Below are 16,763 nucleotides of genomic sequence, written 5' to 3' on the forward strand. Positions count from 1 at the left end.
CGGGTGTAGCGCGAGCAAAGTGAGCGGCAGGAGGAAGACCTTCTGGCGGGAGGAGATGAGCGACGCAACCCGCTTGCCTGCGCTGCGAAGTCACTCCCAATGGGCTAAAGTTCACGAGAGCATTGCTACTGGGGGAACGATAAGAATTGCAAGGTCCGCAGTTACTTCGGGTCGTCCAGGCTGTCCCTTCGCATCCCGCACTGCCTTCTTCAACCTCGCCAAGTCCAGGCCGCCCAAGTTTGCCTTCTTGCTGACGCGCTATAGGACGATTCGCAAGTGGCGATCTTCGAGGTGAACTAGGTCGACGAGGAGAAGGGAGAGGTGACGCCGATTTTGACGAAGGCGGCTGCGGTCGCCGTCCAGTCTTGCGTTGGGGCGTAGGTGGTCAAGAAAGCTGCGATGTCGTCGGTAGTGTCGGCGTCCGATCGTGACAGAGAGGGTTCTGGGGAGGGGAGGCTGAAGACCAAAGGCGGCAGCGACGACTCTCTGCGGCCCGTCACTCTCGATACGCGAGTGTGTCAGAAGGAAAGCACTCGGGAAGCTCTTGTTGCAAGCCCGTCCTTTATTTCTACAGATCGGGAGAAGCGCGTGGTCGTCGTCCTCGTCGCGCGCTTAGACGTTGATGCTGTGCGAGACGGGCGAGTAGACGGGGTGTCCGAGCTTCTTGAAGTAGTCGATCGACTTCTGCGCGCGCTCGGCGACCTTGGGGCCCGTGAGGTTGAAGAACTCGTAGACCCTGAGGAGGAGAGGGAAGGTCAGTCTCGAGGAGGCGCCTGAAGTCGCGGGAGGTTCGTCTCACTTCTTGGCGGGTCCTGAGGAACCGAACCGGTCAATCCCACAGTGAGTGTGGGACCACTCGGCCCATCCTATAGTCTGTCCGGGCGAAAGAAGGGGGTTTCCAGGGCGAGGAGGAGGTGAGGGTCGCGGATTTCGGCGGCGATGTCGTCGTTTGGCGAGGGACAAATGTAGAGCATGTATCGATGGTGTAGAGAAGGAGTAGATCGTCGGCGGGGCGGCAGGACGAGAGGAGAATGAGGGCGAAGCGAGAAGGCGGGTCGAGGCGAAGTCGGGCAGATTTGCGGGAGTATGCATATTCCGGCGAGCGAGAGATGATGAGAATAGTGAGCGAGAGCACGTCAGTACTCGTGCAGCAAGCGCGGAAAGGCGGGAAGACGGAAAGGAAGGCCCGCAGACCGGCACGCACCGTGTAAGCCTCGACCGAGACGATGGGAGCTCCGTCGGGGAGAACCGAGAGCTTGTACTCGTGCGACTGAGCACGGAAGACCTCCCAGCACGGAAGGGACGAGACGCGAGCCTTGAGGCCCTGCTTCTCGAGGAGCTCGGCAGCCTCGACGGCAATGGCGACCTCGGATCCGGTCGCGACGAGCGTGACGTCGGCGTTCTCGACCTCGTGGAGGACGTAGCCACCCTTGGACGCCTTCTCGATCGACGAGCCGGCGAGCTGCGGGAGGTTCTGGCGGGTGAGGCAGAGGATCGAGGGCGTGTGGGTCGAGGTCATCGCGACGTAGTACGACGCCGACGTCTCGTTGCCGTCTGTACAGATGTACGCGTGAGTACGTGCAGCGCGAGTCGTGAGTGGAGAGGAAGGCACGAACCAGCCGGGCGCCAGACGTTGCAGTTGGGCAAGGCGCGGAAGTGGGCGACCGTCTGCAAGTTGCGACAGCGTCAGCGGCGGTAACGGTGAGTCTGATAGCATAGGGAGTAGCGTGCTTCGATGGGTTGATGCGTGGGGCCATCCTCGCCCAAGCCGATCCTGTGAGGGTCCCGCGAACATTGTCAGCTCTCCACGCCTTCCCATCGACCTGCATCACCCGCGAAAACAGCAAACGCAAAACTCACGAGTCGTGCGTGGCAACCCAGATGACGCGGAGGTGCGAGAGTGCGGCGAGGCGGACGGCGCCGGCGGCGTACGAGACAAAGTTGAGGAAGGTGCCGATGGCGGGGATGACGAGGTTTCCGCCGTACGCGGCGATACCGTTCGCGATGGCGCCCATGCCGTGCTCGCGGACATTGTACGTCAATGAGCGGAACAAAACCTCGGTGGGCGGAGCAGAGAACCTTCGGTCGAGCCAGATCAGCCATGAGGAACGACAAGCTTCCGAGCTGCGTAGAAGCAACGCGTTGCAGTCGTAGAATTCGCTACGATGTCTGCCCAAGGCACTCCCTCATCGCTTGAAGCGCCTTCTTGCCGAAGGCGAGCTGAACTCCGCCAAGGTTCTTCTGCTTGCCGACGAGGTCGAGGAAGCCGTCGAGGATGCCGTCGTCGAGGAGAAGAAGGTCCGCAAAGACGTCCCTGCCAGTCACGCCGCAGGCGAAGAGGGCGCGAACGAAAGAAGTCAAGTCTCGACCGGTGGCGAAAGGCGAAAGAAGGCAGGACAGCTCGTTCAGGGAAGGCGAAGTCTGCAGGTGCTGGTTGTTGACGGGAACGTAGAAGCGCGGCGTGAAGGCGGGAAGAGTCGCGAGTTGGCTCGCAACCTGCGTATGCGCGTAAGGCGAAGTTGCGAAGCCCGCACTGCCTGAAGAAAACATCTGCGCCGAAGCGATGGCCTCGCTAACGTTGTAAAGAGGCGAAAGAGACGGTGTCGGAAGGGACGAAGAGAAGTCGTGGTGCGTATACTCGCGCTGCGAGGTCATGGTAGGCGGGTAGGAGGCGCGAGGACCGGCTTGACGCAGTGTCGGGCGACCTTTCGCGCTCGACAACATCCGCTTCGACTCAGGAAAGAGGTCCGGTCCAAGCAGTGCAGACCAGTCGTACCGCTTCGCTTCTTCCAGAGGAACATCGGGTCCGCGAAGACGCTTCTTCACTGCGGGCAACAGAGTGTGAAAGCGTCAGCTGCAACTTCCGGCGCGCTGTTCAGCGAAGGAGCGTACACTCTGCCGTAACGCCAAGCTTGAGTATGTGACCGTTCACCTGTCTTCGCGTGCGAACAGAGCCCGTCGATCTGCGAAGATACTCGACAAGGAGGTCTCCACGAGCAAGCCGGCTGCCTCCGAAAGTGACCTTGCTCCGGCCGAGATGCGGAATCAAGTCAACGCCTATCGGAATGAGGTCAGCTGGACCGCTGCAAGCTGGCACAAATGGCTGAAGAAAGGACGCACCGCGCCAAAGAGCTGCGTTCTCCTCCGCCGTCCAGTCCTGGCGCGGCTTGCGACGCTTCTTCCTCGGCTTCTCATCCTCGTCCGACATGTCAGCAGCGTCCTCGTCCTCCTCATCGTCGTCGTCTTGCGCCATGCCCTCGTCATCCTCATACGCGGAGCCCTCGCGCTCGTCTACCTCAGGCGAAGGGCTTGTCGCGCTCGTCCGGTTGTCGTCCACATCCTCTGCCACACTCGAGACAGGCGCCAGCGCGTCCTCAGCTTGTTGCTGCGTCGAGGAAGACTCGGCGAGCGGGATGGAGGGGACCGTGGTGGAGGACTCGGCAGGCAGCTCTGGCGAGGCGCGCTTGGGCTTGACGGTCGCGAGAGCAGTAGAGGCAACTTCAGCAAGCTGTTCAGACATGGGTTGAGCGGGTTGTAGCGAGCGAGTGAGTCGAAGGAGGAGAAGAGGCGCGTATGGCAGAGAGCCGACTTTCGACATCTTCGAAGACTGCTCGTAGAAGCTTCCGAGAATCGCCTTTGCATGCAACAGCAAGCTGCGGAAGCGGGGGCGGAGCGAATAAGACGCGGAAGCGGTTCTCGTAGCAAAGTCCCGTCTCGCCAGCGCTTGTCAATGAAAAAACGTCCTTCCATGCAATGCACGTCCAAGCAAGCAAGAAGAGTCGACCTAGCCCTCGAGGGCAATGCGGTTCCTCCCAGTCTCGAGCGCCTTCTTCGTCCAGGCGACCTCGAACGCGCTCAGCTCCATTCTCCTGCCAACGATGTCGACGAAGACGTTCGCGACGTCCTTATCGAAGATGAGCAAGTCGGCGAAGTGAGAGGTCGAGGTGATGCCGCAGGCGAAGAGGGCGTGCGCCGAGGTCGTAAGGTCGCGGCCGGGAACGAGAGATGAGAGAATCGCCGAAAGGTCGATGACGAAGGGGCGCGACTTGGGCTTCTTGCTGCGCACGCGTGGCTTGGGCTGGTCGTCGAGAGGTCCTTCGAAGCTGTCATCCGGAGAAGGCGGAGTTGCGCCGAGATCAGCCTCGACAAGGTCACCCGCTTGAGCGCGCCCTCCTGGTCTAGTGCAAGACCGCTCCCACTCGTATAAGCATTCGAAGCGGTCGCAAAGTCGGCTGCAGGAGTCGAAGTGCCGTCAGGAGGGCTGAGACGAGGCTTCTTGGCGCGGTTAGAGTCGAGGTCCGCGATAGGGGATGCCGGAGCGGCTCCCTTCTTCGCAGTAGTCGTGCCGTAGGTGTCGAGCAAAGAGACGGGCTTCGTGTGCGGGAAGCGGTCGGGTCCAAGTCGCGCATGCCAGTCAGTTTCGCGTGCTTCCTTGAGCGACATCTCCGAGCCGCGCACACGGTCCCTCATTGCGGGAAGGCGGGTGATCCTGGTAAGACGGCGATTGATCTGGCTAGACGTCTTGATGGTGCCGGTCTGGCGTCGGATGTACTCGGCGAGAAGCTGAGGTCTGCGAAGCTCCTCAAAGCCCAGCCAGACCAGCGCCGTACCGGGGATCGAGACAAGGTCGGTAGCTGCGGTATAGGCTCGTCAGCAGGGTCGGGTGACGATTCGTCGATGGAGACTCACCTCGCAAGAGCGCCTCGTGCTCGGCAGCCGTCCAGCGGTCGGAAGAAGGAGCGGCCTGCGAAGTCTTGCCACGCTTGCGCGGCGCCTGCGCGGCACCCTGAACGCTTTTGACAGTCTTCTTGCGCTCAGTCGGCGAACGGAGAGCCCTCGAAGCGGAAGTCGAGGCGTTGTTCTGCGCAAGAGGAGAATCCTGCCCGACACTCGCTCCATCTGCGGCAGGCTGATTCTGCGCCTCGTCAAGATTTTCGTGCTCGTCTGAATCGTCCGCCTCACCCCTCAGCGCCTCCATGAAGCCCTTCGTCGCTCTTCTCCTTGGTTGGCTGATGGGCCTCGGTCCGGAGTGCGGCTGCTGCGACGCCTCGCGGCCATAGTCGGCGTACTCTAGCTCATCCGAATCGTACAGCTCCGCCTTGATCGCGTCCGTCACGCCCGCAGAGGCTTTGCGACGCGTCCTGCCGAGGAAGGGGTCGAACGGCGCGAGGGTCGTGCCGGCCTCCGTGAGGGCAGGGTCGATGGGGACATCGTTGCCAGCAGCCTTTTGGGGAGAGTAGAGCCAGTCCAGCATGACCAAGCGAGGTGTGCGAGAGTCGAGCGGAGTGGACGAGGAGAAAGAGCGGGAAGTGCTTCCGCTCGCCAGGTTATTCGCGACAACGACTGACGAGCGTCTCCTAGAGCGTTCAAGGCAGACTTCGTGGCGAGAAAGGCGAGCCCCGCAGTCTCACGAGTTCACCCGAACAAGAGGACACATCGCTTAACTCGCTCACAACTCTTCCGTCTTCAAAGCGAACGGCAAGGTCCGCTAAACCAGCTCGACACACAGCAGTGTGGGCTTCCCAAGCTGGTACACCCGCTACGGCTGCTACCTCCGTCGGATCTCGCGCCTAGCGTCCTGAAGCCGCTGCTTCGCCTGCTCAAGCTCCGCCGTGTCCAATTTCTCCGACTCGCCCAGCTAGGCGCAGAAGAGTCTGAGATGCCATCTTCAAGAAGTAGGACGTTGGCGATGTCGATAGTGGACGAGATGCCGGCAGCTCGAAGAGTCGGGAGCGCCGGAGCGAGGTGCGCCGCCAATGAGGCGTCGACGGTGACGTAAATCAAGGACGGAGCAGCGTTGGCAGCCGTCAAGGGGGATGGTGAATGCTGCGGCGTAGGTACCTTGCATGGAGGGACGAGTATCGATAACCGCGCGTTGTCGGCGTTGCAAGCACATGCCGGTTGGGGAGGTGCTGAGGTCGCGAACGACGAGTCCGTCTGTGTAGCGGCGTCACGGACTGAGCGAGATCCCTTCTGCCGCAGTGAGATGGACGCCGACATCGGAAACAAGTCGGGTCCGAGGATCTCAGGGAAGTTGATCTCGGCGAAGTCTCGACTGCTGAGCATGTGATTGACCAAGTCTGCGACTGCGCACAATGTGGCGTTAGCGATCCTAGCTTGTACGAGTTTTGTTGCGGCGTCGACCACTTACAGGTGGACCTTCCGTCCGTCTTTGTTCGCTTCTGTCACGTACGCATGCGACCGCCTACTTGGGCAGCAGTCCGAACTATGCCTGTTCGCCTTCGTATATACTCTGCAATAGCTTCCTTTCGCGACAACAACATTCCCTCGAACGAGATCTGAAGATGTCGGCAACTAGGGATGCGTCGAGCGGCTGCGACAAGACATACGCGTCAGCGCAGGCATTCGAGCTCTGCAATAGAGGTCACCCACCTTCGACACGATGTGCGTCCATTGACTGCGGCCAGCTCCGCGACTTGTTCACCCTGCGCACTTTGCCCTTTCCACCTGGACGACCGCCTGCTGCGCCATCCGAGCATTCTTCCGAGTCCGAAGAGCTATCATGAGCCCTCTTCATCGACGTGCCAGCCTGGCTGGAGCCGTCAACATTGGTCGAGGCGGCCATTCGCTTTCGAAAGGTGTGTGCGGCAAAAGTCGACCAGACTGAGCCAGGGCGAGGAGGCGGACAAACCGGATGCTGGACAGAAGTGAGGAGATGCAGGCAGAAGCTTGAGAGGCACGAAAAAGCTGGCGCGAGTGAACGGTCAAGTTCAGAGGGGTGTCGAGGAGAAGGTTGCCGTCCGCACCACGCTCTCACCCGCTGAACGGGCCTGCTGCCAGCTAGAGCTGCTCATACTGTGCTCACACGCGCTCAGAAGGCGTCGCAACCCCTGCCACCCTCTTCTCCGCCGTCTCTCCCCCTCTCCATCTTCATCAGCCAACCTCTCCTTCGATGACTCCGCCTCGCTTGCCCACGGCCTCATCCAACTCGCGACCGGGCCCAAAACGCCCACCAGTCAATGCAGCACCAGCCGAGATCGTCGCACCCATCTCGCTTCGACGAGTGAGGCCGGGAGAGCAGGCGGTTCAAGCGGGGAACGGTTCGAACGGGACGAGTGCGGCTCGGAACGCGCCTGTCGCGAGTGCCAGTGGCGGAAAGGGTGGTGTGAAGAGGGGACAGGTTCAGCCGATCGGTCAGAAGGATGCGCGGGACTTGCCAGCTCGTCCCGAGGTTCCTCGTCAACCGGTTGCCTCGACCAGCGACGGTACTTCTCGGTCGAGGCACTCGCTCGCGGAGCGGATCTTGCCGAGGGATCCTGAGGAATCTCGTGAGCAAGACGGACGCGGACAGGCGGGCGGAAGAGACGATGCGCGGGGCGAGACGAACGGGCGCGGAAGGGGTCGTGGGAGAGGAGGGGGAGGGGCTGTTCGTGGCGGACAGGGCGGCGGCCGAGGAGGTGGCCACTCTCACGGACGAGAAAACGGACGGGCAGCAGCGCACGGCGGGAATCCGAGGCCGCGAACGAAGGACCCGAGGCTGCTGTGCGTCCAGAATGCACTCGTTCCATCCGTTCGGATTGAGCACTCGCGGACGGCGCTGACGTCGTCTCCAACCTGCAGACGTCTCGGCGAACTCGCGTCCTGGGTTCTGGTCGACAACAAGGCCGTCCCGCTCTACAAGACCGAGTCCGAAGGTCCGATGAAGCTGTGCGTCTTCCTCCCCGCCTTCTGTCTCCGTTCACCGACATACCTCGTGAACGGAACAGCACCTGCTACCTCGAGGCGGTTGAAGGTGCCGAGTTCGCGGTTGGTTTTCGCGACGAGCGTGAGAGGGGCGAGGACGATGCGGCGGACTTCCTGTGCGAGGTTATTGTGGACGGTGTAGTCTGCGGGTGCGTTCGGTCTCGATCAGCTCCTCGCGAACTGCTTCGAGCGCGTTTCGCTAGGAGCGTACGTATCACGAGGAGCCTGATGTTCTCGGCGCCTCGCTTCTGCCCGCAGCGCCGACCGCCAGATCATCCGCGCATGGAAGAAATCGACAATGTGGAACTCGCGCGACGTCGTCAAGAAGCGGTCGTACACCTGGCGCGGGCGAAGCGAGAGTGCGGTGCGTTCAGCTCCTCTCGTCTTTCAGTCACACTCTCGCTAGTCGAAAGGGCGCTGATGGAGGCGATCGAACATGTTATCACAGACTTCCCTCCGACCCTTCGTCTTCTCCCCTCTCGCGCTCACTTCCGACCCAGACTCTGCCTCGCACCTAACCGAATCCCAGCTTCGCTCTCTCGGCTCGATCCAGCTACGGATCTACCGCGGACGGGTAGGCGAGGCAGCGGATGAGGGCATGAATGCGGGAGATGCGGATGGTGGAGAGGGGAAGGGGCTGGGGGAGACCAAGTTGTGGGAGGAGAGCAAGAAGTTGGGGTTGAGTCATCAGGCTTCGTGAGTCGCGCTCTTCCTCGCTCCATCCACTCTCCTTGCTGGAGGATGCTGATTGATTGTCGAGTATTGCTGCGATCACAGTCTCGGTCCTGCTCGCCAACACAGCGCCGAGAAACGCTCCGTCTTCGTCTTCGACGAGAAGCGCTTCGGCGATAGGAAGGACAAGCCCTACGCCGTGCTCGAGTTCAAGTACCGCAGCAGGAGTGAGTCGGCGCGATGAGGACTCGTTTGACATCCCGCTGTTCCAGAGTGGTAGCTGATTCGGATTGCGATTCGCCTTGCAGCCGTTCTCGAGATTGAAGGTATGGTCGAAGGTGCGTCTCACCCTCGCTGGGACTCCTTCACGTCCGCATTCTCAACGTTGCTTACTCTCACTCCCTCCCGCAGCGCAAGACGACACCCCTCCCGCCGCCCCCGCTCCTCGCACCTCCAATTCTCGCTCCGCTTCCGCCTCTTCCTCATCAAACGCCGCCACGGCTCCTCCCGCCCACTCCACCCGCTCTACCACTTCGCAGCCCAAACCGAAGCCCAATCCGAAGTCGGTGCGGGAAGAATCCCCTGTCCTGGCCCGGCCTCGCTCGCCGGATTGGAGTGCGCCTGGACCGTCCAAGAGCCAAGCGAAGAGCAAGGGAAAGGGGAAGGAGGAGGTCAAGCCGAGTGTAGCGAAGGGGAAGAAGAGGGTTCAGCCGCCTCCGCTTGGGGAGGTCGTCCTTGATACGTCGGATGTGGAGATGATTGAGGAGGACGAGAACGACCTGTATGGCGAGCCGCCGGTCACGGAGAAGAAGGCAGGGGCGACAGGAGCAACTACGAAGAAGGGCAAGAGCAAGGTCGGCGATGCGGAAGATCCGGACGCCGAGATTGCCCGCCTGCGCGCCGAGTTGGCCGAGTACAAGGCGCGCGAGCTCGCGCAGCTCAGGCGGGAGAAGGAGGAAGTCGAGCGGCGGGTCAAGGCGCGCGAGGAGGACGAGGTTCGGCGGGCGATCGAGGGGCGGAAGCGGGAGCGCAGGGAGGAGGAGGAGGTCGCGCAGCAGTTGCTGCGCCGACGAGCGGGAGTCCAGCGGGGAAGAGGAGGAAGGTGGCGCCTGTGTCGCCTGCGACGAGGCGGGCTGCGCAGGTCAAGCGGGAGAAGGAGGATGTGGATGCGGTCCTCGTCCTCAGCGACGGTTCCGACGATGATTGACGGTGTTCGTACGACTCTGCACACTGCATCTCGACGTCGTTCGCGGTGTTCTTTGCGAGGATGGCCGCGACCCATCGTCGTCGCGGTCTCGTCCTCGGGTGCTCTTGCCTCGACCCGCTCAGAACTCAGCGCAGACGAGGTTGACATCTCGCTCGACGTCGACACACGCTCGAGTACAGCTGCACACACCCACCCAGCGCTTGTGCCGCTCGCTCACTCGCCCTCGCCGTCGCCAGCCAGCCACCCTCAAGAGCTCCGGTTCGACGACCTCGCGACTCGCTCCAAAGGACGGCCTGGGACTCGCGGGAGTGTCTGCTGTGTCTGTTGGTATTCTACACGCACCCACACACGCTCGAACGGCGCTCGAACACCTTGTCGACGCCATCGCCTCCCCACCTCCTTCCCACACGATCTCAACCTCGTCTCTGAGCGATTTCAGCAGCGAACGACGATGCAGGGCTACCCAGGACATCCTCAGGACTCGTACGCGCCCCACCACCACCCGCAGCACCCGAACCCTCACGCGCCGCAACACTACCAGCAACCGCCTCCTCCTCACCCTGGCTACGGGCATGGGATGCCCCCGCAGCAGCCTCAGCAACCGCAAATGAGTGACGAGGGACCGGGGACGAGGAAGAGGAAGGCTCAGCAGGCGCAGCAGCAGGCTCAGCACGCCCAGCAGCAGTTGCAGATGCAGCAGGACGACGACGAGGACGAGAAGCCGGGCAGCGATGCGGCGAGCGCGAGCGGAGGGCCGGGGGGAGCGACGGGCGCAGCGGGAGGAGGAGGCGGAGGGTCAAAGGCCAAGGGCGGGGGGAGCGACTTTGTCAAAAAGCTGTACAAGTCAGTCCTCCCGTCTCTTCGTCCTGCGCTTGGCGAAGCAACGGCTTCCTAGGCGCATCCGCGAATGCGAGATGCTGACTTGACGCTCGTGCATAGGATGCTCGACGACGGCGAATACTCGGACGTCGTTTCCTGGGGTCACGACGGCTCGACCTTCGTCGTCAAAGACATGAACCAGTTCACGACCGCGATCCTCCCCGCTCACTTCAAGCACAGCAACTTTGCCTCGTTCGTTCGACAGCTCAACAAGTACGACTTTCACAAGGTCAAGAACAACGATGATGGGCCGAGTCCGTATGGCGAGAATGTGAGTCAGCGACGCGGGACAAGCTGTCTGATTCGCGCGCGGATTTGCGTTCGACTGACTAAAGCGCTGCCTCGTTGACTCGCAGACCTGGGAGTTCCGACACCCGAACTTCCGTGCCGACATGAAGGACAACCTTGAGAACATCAAGGTGCGAATCGCTCGTCTGCCTGGCTTCGAGCGCGACAATTCACCCCTCTCCTCGCCCGCAGCGCAAAGCACCCGCCGCGAAGAAGGCTGCCCAAGCCGCTCAACAACAACGCATGCGCGCCGCCGCCTCCAACGGCCCCCTCGACCCCTCTCTCGCCGCCGGTCCCTCCGGCAGTCTCGCCGGCTCCCTCCCTCCCGGCGACTACAACGCCCTGCAAGTGCAACTCGACGGACTTGCGAGGACTCAGCAGGCTATGCAGCAGCATATGACCAACCTCAGTCAGGATTATCAGGCCGTCATTGGCGAGATGATGAACTTCCAGAGGAACATGGTCGCGCAGGATCAGTTGATGCAGAACTTGATCCAGTACCTCGTCAGCCTCGAAGCCGGTGCGTTGCGCTCTCGCTCCTCCCGCATTCCTTCGCTGACCGATTGACTTTCAACCGCCTCCCTCGCCCGTGCGCACGCAGACCAGAAAGGCACGGCTTCGCAAGACCCCTCGGCGCCCTACGTCCCCTCGTCCCAAGCACAAAAGCTCATCTCGTCCTACACCGAAGTCGCGCGCGCCTCGTACGACCAAATGGCCGACCTCTCGCGCCGCGCGTCCCTCTCTGGCGGACAGTTCCCCAACTTGCCGCCTTTGCCGCCTCCGCCTCCGAACTTTGGGCACTTTGAGTTTGCGCCGCTCGGGAGGAGGGATGACGGTGCGCAGAGGCAGAATGGAGGGTACGAGCAGCAGGGAGGGCAGGGTCCGAGGGGACCGGGAGGCGCGTCGGCGAGTCCTGGACAGCAGCAGCCGGGTCAGCAGGGCCCACCGCAGCAGCAGCCGGGCCAGCAACCTCCCTCCCAGCAGCAACCGCCTCCTCCTCAATTCGTCCACCCCGCCTTCTCCTCCGGCGATCCTCAAGCCTCGACCTCCGCTCCCGCGCCCACCTCGGCCGCCGACCGCCCTCCAGCCGCCCCGCGTCGGCAATCCAACGTCCCAGGCTGGGCCGTCCCGCCGCGCGTCTTGCTCGTCGAAGACGATGCCGTCTGCCGCAAGCTGAGCAGCAAGTTCCTCGAGGTCTTTGGGTGCCAGATCGATGTCGCGGTCGATGGCGTCAGTGCGGTCAACAAGATGAATATGCAGAAGTACGACCTGGTGCTTATGGTGCGTTTCCGGCGTTCTCTTTCGGCCTCGAGCTGCTCGTCGATCGAGCGGTGAGACTGATCAAAGTGTGTTTGCTTGAGCGCACAGGACATCGTCATGCCCAACCTCGACGGTTCGTCCCTTCTCCCTCCCTCACCGTTCCTCGACGCTAACCAGCCCGTTCTTCTCACACAGGTGTCTCGGCCACCTCGCTCATCCGCCAGTTCGACCCGATGACGCCCATCATCTCGATGACGAGCAACTCGGGACCGAACGACATCATGACTTACTTCTCGCACGGTCAGTCTCGCTTCGTCCAGCACTTGCTCTTCCGGGACGCAACTTCTGGGTTCTTAGAGAGCTGTCGTCCGCATCCGAAGCAGCATGCTGACAGGTCGTTTTCGCACAGGCATGAACGACGTCTTGCCCAAGCCGTTCACGAAGGAGAACTTGCTCAGCATGCTCGAGGTGCGTCCACATCCGGGTTCTCGCGCTTCCGCATCCTCGCTAATGCTCCGTACACACGCAGAAACACCTGACGCACCTCAAGCTCATGCAACAAATGGCCGAGATCCCCCGCGCGCTCGGCTTCACCGACAACCAGATCCAAGACGCGCTCGCCCAGTCGGTCGTCGTGACGGACGAAGGTGGCCAGCAAGTCTTGAACCCGTTCTCGAGCATGGGAATCAGCGATCAGGATTATGTCGAGATGTTGCAGGGGATTGCGATGGAGAAGGAGGGCAAGAGGGGGCTGGAGGTCGTCCGCGACGAGGGGACGGCGCGCTTCCAGGAAGGTGAGTCGCCAGGGCCTTTCCACTGCTCTCGCAAATGTCGAGATGTCGGAGACGACCGAGCGCTGGTCGTTGGTCAGCTTGCGACTAACGCCCTTTCATCTCCCGCAGTTCAATGAGCGTTCCGCTCGCCCTCTCGCCTCTCCCGCCACCTTTCTCGACCTCTCCACTCGTCGTCCGTCGACACGGAACGCTTCTCCGCTGGCGTCGCAAGATCTTGGGTCCGTTCGCTCGCCTTTCCCTTCCTTGTCACTCGTTCTTTCCCTCGTTCGCTCGCCCGCCTTTCCGCCTGTCGTTTTGTCTCTCTTGTTCAAGCCTGTAGTCTCACACTGTGTGCTCTGTCTCGATACCCTGCATCTCTGGTCGTCCGTGTGTCCCCTGTTCAGCTTGGACTCTGCCTCGATCGTCCTCTTCCTCATCGCTTCCACCCGTTCTCTGCTATCGCTCGCTCCTGCTCGCTCAGACTGTGTACACGATGCAAGGACGCGAAGAAGCCATCCGCCGTGCGTCGTCCGCTTGCGAAACACCCTCGTCGTCGTCGAGCTGACCCCTTCACCGCCCCGAACAGAAACGCTTGTCTACGCGCTCTCGTTCTTGCGCACCCAGTCGCTCAACAAGACCGCTGCTGCACTCGTCAAAGAGCTTGAGAAGCAGCCGTGGACCGCGCCAGGGACGCAGTGGAGGTTGAGCGGCGAGGAGGCCAGCGAGGAGGCCGGAAAGTGCTCAGGCGCTGAGCTGGTTAGCTTGGTTAGGGCCAAGCTCGACATGGTCAAAGAGAGGTGCGTCGACGTCCTTAATGGCGAGTTGCAGCGGGCTAGCGACGATGCGGCTGCCTATCCTCGTTCCGACGGGGCAGAGCAGCTGTTGACAACCCGTCAGGCTGCTGCTGCGGTCCCCAGCGGAGTTCTAACATTGCTTGCGCATACAGGGAGGCGAAGAAGGCCGCGCCTTCTGCTAACGGCGCAGTCGTCCTCTCCGACTCGTCCGAGGACAGCTCCTCTGCCTCGACCAGCTCTTCCTCGTCTTCCGAAGACGATTCTTCCGACGACAGCGCATCCGAGAAGGAGGTTGAGAAGGAGGTCCTGCCGAAGGACAAGCTTGAGGCTGTTCAGGCGCAGCGGAAGGAGGAGGAGGAGCAGGCGGATCAGAAGAAGGACGCCAGCTCGTCTTCTTCATCTTCCTCGAGCGACAGCGACTCGGACTCGGACTCGTCGAGCGGCTCGTCATCCTCGGGCAGCTCGTCTTCCTCCTCGTCGGAATCGGACGACGAGGGCGACCGCGCCGTTCAGGCTCGCAACCCCGCCGCAAAGGCCTCGAGTCCCGCCCGCTCCCTCCGGTCGAACGCTCCTCCTCCTGCCACTCCCGCACCGACGATCGGCAACAAGCGCAAGGCGTCGTCTTCCTCTGAACCGTCGTCTTCCTCTTCCTCGTCCGACTCCGACTCCGACAGCGGCTCGTCCTCTTCTTCCTCTTCGAGCTCATCGTCTTCCGGCTCGTCCTCCTCTTCCTCTTCTGACTCGGACGCGACCAAGAAGCCCGCAGCAAAGAAGCAGCGTCTCGCTTCTCCCGCCCGCGCCGCTCCTTCCCCTGCTCCCGCCACCGCCATCGCTGCTCCCGCCACCGCCATCGCTGCACCCGCCACACCCTCCGTCCCTACTCCCTCGACCTCCAACTCTACTTCCTCCAACTCCACCTCTCGACCTGGCACGCCGCAGCTGAACGGCAGCGCGAGAGGGAAGGGGGGCGCAGGACAGACGGAACGGTTCAGGCGCGTCAAGGCCGAGGACGTGACGTTTGCGGATGAGAGGTTGAAGGATATGTCGTTTGCGGCGAGGGTGCGTCGCGTTTTCCGTTCCTCTCCCTCTCACCTTTTGCTCCGAGTTGGGCAAATGAGGCTGATGCGGGTTGGGTTGTTTCGCACAGCCGGCTGGATCGAACGACTATGGCGCAAAGGCTAGTGCGGACTTGATCGTTACGCGTGGGAAGGGCTTCACCAAGGAGAAGAACAAGAAGAAGCGGTGCGTATACCGCTCTCCTTCCCTTCCTCTCGCACCCTGCGAACGCTGGACTGATGGGTAGAAGCGCCTGTGGTGCACAGAGGCTCGTACCGCGGCGGCGAGATCACTATGGCGTCTCACTCGATCAAGTTCAACTACGACTGAGGCAGCTCTCCTCCCACCTCTCGCATCTTTTATCGTTCATTCTTGGCTTATTGGCGTCTACTCGGATGTGGCTGTCATGCATGGTTATCTTTCAGGAGTTCGCGTGCCGAAGAAGGAGGAGAGAATGAGTTGTGAGAAAGAAAGAGTCTGCCTAATTCGTACAACACCACAACCGCTCGTCCGTCCGTTCTCCGCCCTGACTGTACACTGCGCGCTCTTCCCGCTACACTCGCCGGTCATTCGACGCCTCTTGGTGTTCGCTCCGCGCTGCCTTCCTCGCGAGTCGCTCTTGCCGCAGTCGCTCGATCTCGGCTTTGAGTTCGCCCGAGTCTTTCGGTGGCTCGATCTGTACCTCGCCCAAGCCATGGCATCAGCCTCGTCCTGCGCGGAGAGCGTACGAGGAAGAGAAGCGAGGGTCTCGCGAGGACGCACCTGCTTCGCATCGTCCCTCCTGAACGCCGGCCGCAGCGGGCTGATCCACTTCTCGTACCAGTCTGGGTCTCCGTAGTGCAGCATCGCGTACACGGGGAGGAAGACGTCTGTGTCGGGAGCGATCCTCGGCGAGAGAGGGAGAGAGCGAGACGAGGAGGACACGCCAGGATGAGCGGGTTGGACTGGCGGGCTTAGGAGAGTTCTGAGAGACGCACAGAGACTGAACTTGAACAGCTCGAGCTGTGCGGGCGCCATCTTAGCGAGTCGTCCTGGACGAACCCTCTCTCTCGCTCTCGCAACTCGCTTCGTCCTCAAGAAGTTCGCTGAAAGTGCGCCTACGATGTCTGTCAGAACAGCACTCGCACAGACTGCGCGGTCCAGCGCCACCCGCGCCCCCGCTCGTCGCCCGCTCTCTCATCGCCTCGCCTCGTCGTCTGCCCCTCCTCCGCCCGCACCGACAGCGGCAGAGCAGCACGCAGCGAGGCAGCTTGACTGGCCGACGTACCTCTCGCTCAGGAAGAGCCAGCGGGTGTACGGTCTCGTCGCCAGCATCCCAACCACCCTCATCGGTTTCAGCGCAGGAGCGGGTTACTTTGTTAGTCCAGGGTTCATTCCTGGGAACAGGCTATCGTCCTGGCATCAGCGCATGGACAGTAGCCTCCGCGTCTGACCCGCTTCCACGCAGGCCACCATCGAATCCGACCCAGGCGACCTCATCTTTGGCATCGAACCCGTCTACGCCTACGGCCTCGCAACCCTCTCTTGCGTCGGACTCGGATGGCTCGCTGGCCCGACCGTCGGCGGAGCGCTGTGGAGGTTGACGCACCGGAATGTGGCGAAGGCGATGGAGGCGAAGGACAAGGGTGCGTCTCGAGCAACAGGGTTTGCTCGTTTCGCTCGTCGAGACGGACTTTGACGAGTTCTCGTACCTCGCTTGCGCGGGACACAGATTTCTTCCGTCACATCTCACGGTGGCGCGCCGACCCCTCTCGGCAATCAGGTGCGTCTCCACCCTTCGTCCTCGCTACTCCTCAAGCTCTCGCTGACAAACGCTCGAAACAGCAACCAACCCTGCACCCGACTACTACGCCGAGAAAGTCGGCTCGCTCCGCCAATACCGCTCGTGGCTGCGCGACCAGAACATCTTCCGCCGCAAGGCAGCGTTCGGGTCAAAGGACGAGGCGGTTTTGTGAGCATCCACGGATGAGAGAGGGAAGGGAAACTTGTACATTTCTCGTGTAGCGCCGCAGCAGTTCTGGGACTCTGGACCTCGTCGTCAACTCGCACCGCTCTCTTGCACTGCCTTTATACTGTTCCTTTCCATGATTCGATGCGTGCGCGCATAACCGAGTGTCCGTGTTACAACCA

The 16,763-nt window shown here is 61.8% G+C and overlaps 8 protein-coding genes across 8 annotated transcripts; 4 read left to right on the forward strand and 4 right to left on the reverse strand.

Annotated features, from left to right (window-relative positions):
- Positions 1-612: 612 nt before the first annotated feature.
- Positions 613-3,520, reverse strand: RHTO_03251 (transketolase; the record flags this gene model as incomplete). The annotated part of the gene is made up of 8 exons (XM_016416922.1): positions 613-736; positions 800-873; positions 1,205-1,554; positions 1,613-1,668; positions 1,861-2,124; positions 2,183-2,825; positions 2,893-3,057; positions 3,121-3,520. The coding sequence occupies 8 exons, from the start codon at positions 3,518-3,520 to the stop codon at positions 613-615; spliced, it is 2,076 nt and encodes a 691-aa protein (XP_016276641.1).
- A 264-nt stretch (positions 3,521-3,784) lies between these two features.
- Positions 3,785-5,254, reverse strand: RHTO_03252 (transcription factor, TEA/ATTS family; the record flags this gene model as incomplete). The annotated part of the gene is made up of 3 exons (XM_016416923.1): positions 3,785-4,103; positions 4,148-4,634; positions 4,690-5,254. The coding sequence occupies 3 exons, from the start codon at positions 5,252-5,254 to the stop codon at positions 3,785-3,787; spliced, it is 1,371 nt and encodes a 456-aa protein (XP_016276642.1).
- Positions 5,255-5,548: 294 nt separating this feature from the next.
- On the reverse strand, positions 5,549-6,586 carry RHTO_03253 (uncharacterized protein; the record flags this gene model as incomplete). Its single annotated transcript, XM_016416924.1, has 4 exons — positions 5,549-5,596; positions 5,683-6,086; positions 6,295-6,334; positions 6,455-6,586. 4 exons carry the CDS (start codon positions 6,584-6,586, stop codon positions 5,549-5,551), a joined length of 624 nt encoding a protein of 207 aa, XP_016276643.1.
- Positions 6,587-6,913: 327 nt separating this feature from the next.
- RHTO_03254 (uncharacterized protein) lies at positions 6,914-9,583 on the forward strand (the record flags this gene model as incomplete). Its single annotated transcript, XM_016416925.1, has 9 exons — positions 6,914-7,503; positions 7,582-7,668; positions 7,728-7,853; positions 7,963-8,068; positions 8,153-8,400; positions 8,482-8,603; positions 8,685-8,714; positions 8,788-9,455; positions 9,518-9,583. The coding sequence occupies 9 exons, from the start codon at positions 6,914-6,916 to the stop codon at positions 9,581-9,583; spliced, it is 2,043 nt and encodes a 680-aa protein (XP_016276644.1).
- Positions 9,584-10,034: 451 nt separating this feature from the next.
- Positions 10,035-12,920, forward strand: RHTO_03255 (two-component response regulator; the record flags this gene model as incomplete). Its single annotated transcript, XM_016416926.1, has 10 exons — positions 10,035-10,426; positions 10,523-10,733; positions 10,819-10,881; positions 10,943-11,270; positions 11,352-12,031; positions 12,119-12,143; positions 12,206-12,310; positions 12,420-12,478; positions 12,540-12,804; positions 12,913-12,920. 10 exons carry the CDS (start codon positions 10,035-10,037, stop codon positions 12,918-12,920), a joined length of 2,136 nt encoding a protein of 711 aa, XP_016276645.1.
- A 356-nt stretch (positions 12,921-13,276) lies between these two features.
- On the forward strand, positions 13,277-14,963 carry RHTO_03256 (SRP40 domain containing protein; the record flags this gene model as incomplete). The annotated part of the gene is made up of 5 exons (XM_016416927.1): positions 13,277-13,304; positions 13,370-13,580; positions 13,730-14,636; positions 14,725-14,819; positions 14,900-14,963. 5 exons carry the CDS (start codon positions 13,277-13,279, stop codon positions 14,961-14,963), a joined length of 1,305 nt encoding a protein of 434 aa, XP_016276646.1.
- Positions 14,964-15,186: 223 nt separating this feature from the next.
- On the reverse strand, positions 15,187-15,650 carry RHTO_03257 (uncharacterized protein; the record flags this gene model as incomplete). The annotated part of the gene is made up of 3 exons (XM_016416928.1): positions 15,187-15,309; positions 15,396-15,502; positions 15,611-15,650. The coding sequence occupies 3 exons, from the start codon at positions 15,648-15,650 to the stop codon at positions 15,187-15,189; spliced, it is 270 nt and encodes an 89-aa protein (XP_016276647.1).
- An 85-nt stretch (positions 15,651-15,735) lies between these two features.
- Positions 15,736-16,588, forward strand: RHTO_03258 (mitochondrial import protein Pam17; the record flags this gene model as incomplete). Its single annotated transcript, XM_016416929.1, has 4 exons — positions 15,736-15,990; positions 16,081-16,258; positions 16,345-16,395; positions 16,458-16,588. 4 exons carry the CDS (start codon positions 15,736-15,738, stop codon positions 16,586-16,588), a joined length of 615 nt encoding a protein of 204 aa, XP_016276648.1.
- Positions 16,589-16,763: the final 175 nt, after the last annotated feature.

This window comes from Rhodotorula toruloides (genome assembly GCF_000320785.1).
Source record: "Rhodotorula toruloides NP11 unplaced genomic scaffold Scaffold2, whole genome shotgun sequence".
Taxonomy (NCBI): Eukaryota; Fungi; Basidiomycota; class Microbotryomycetes; order Sporidiobolales; family Sporidiobolaceae; genus Rhodotorula; species Rhodotorula toruloides.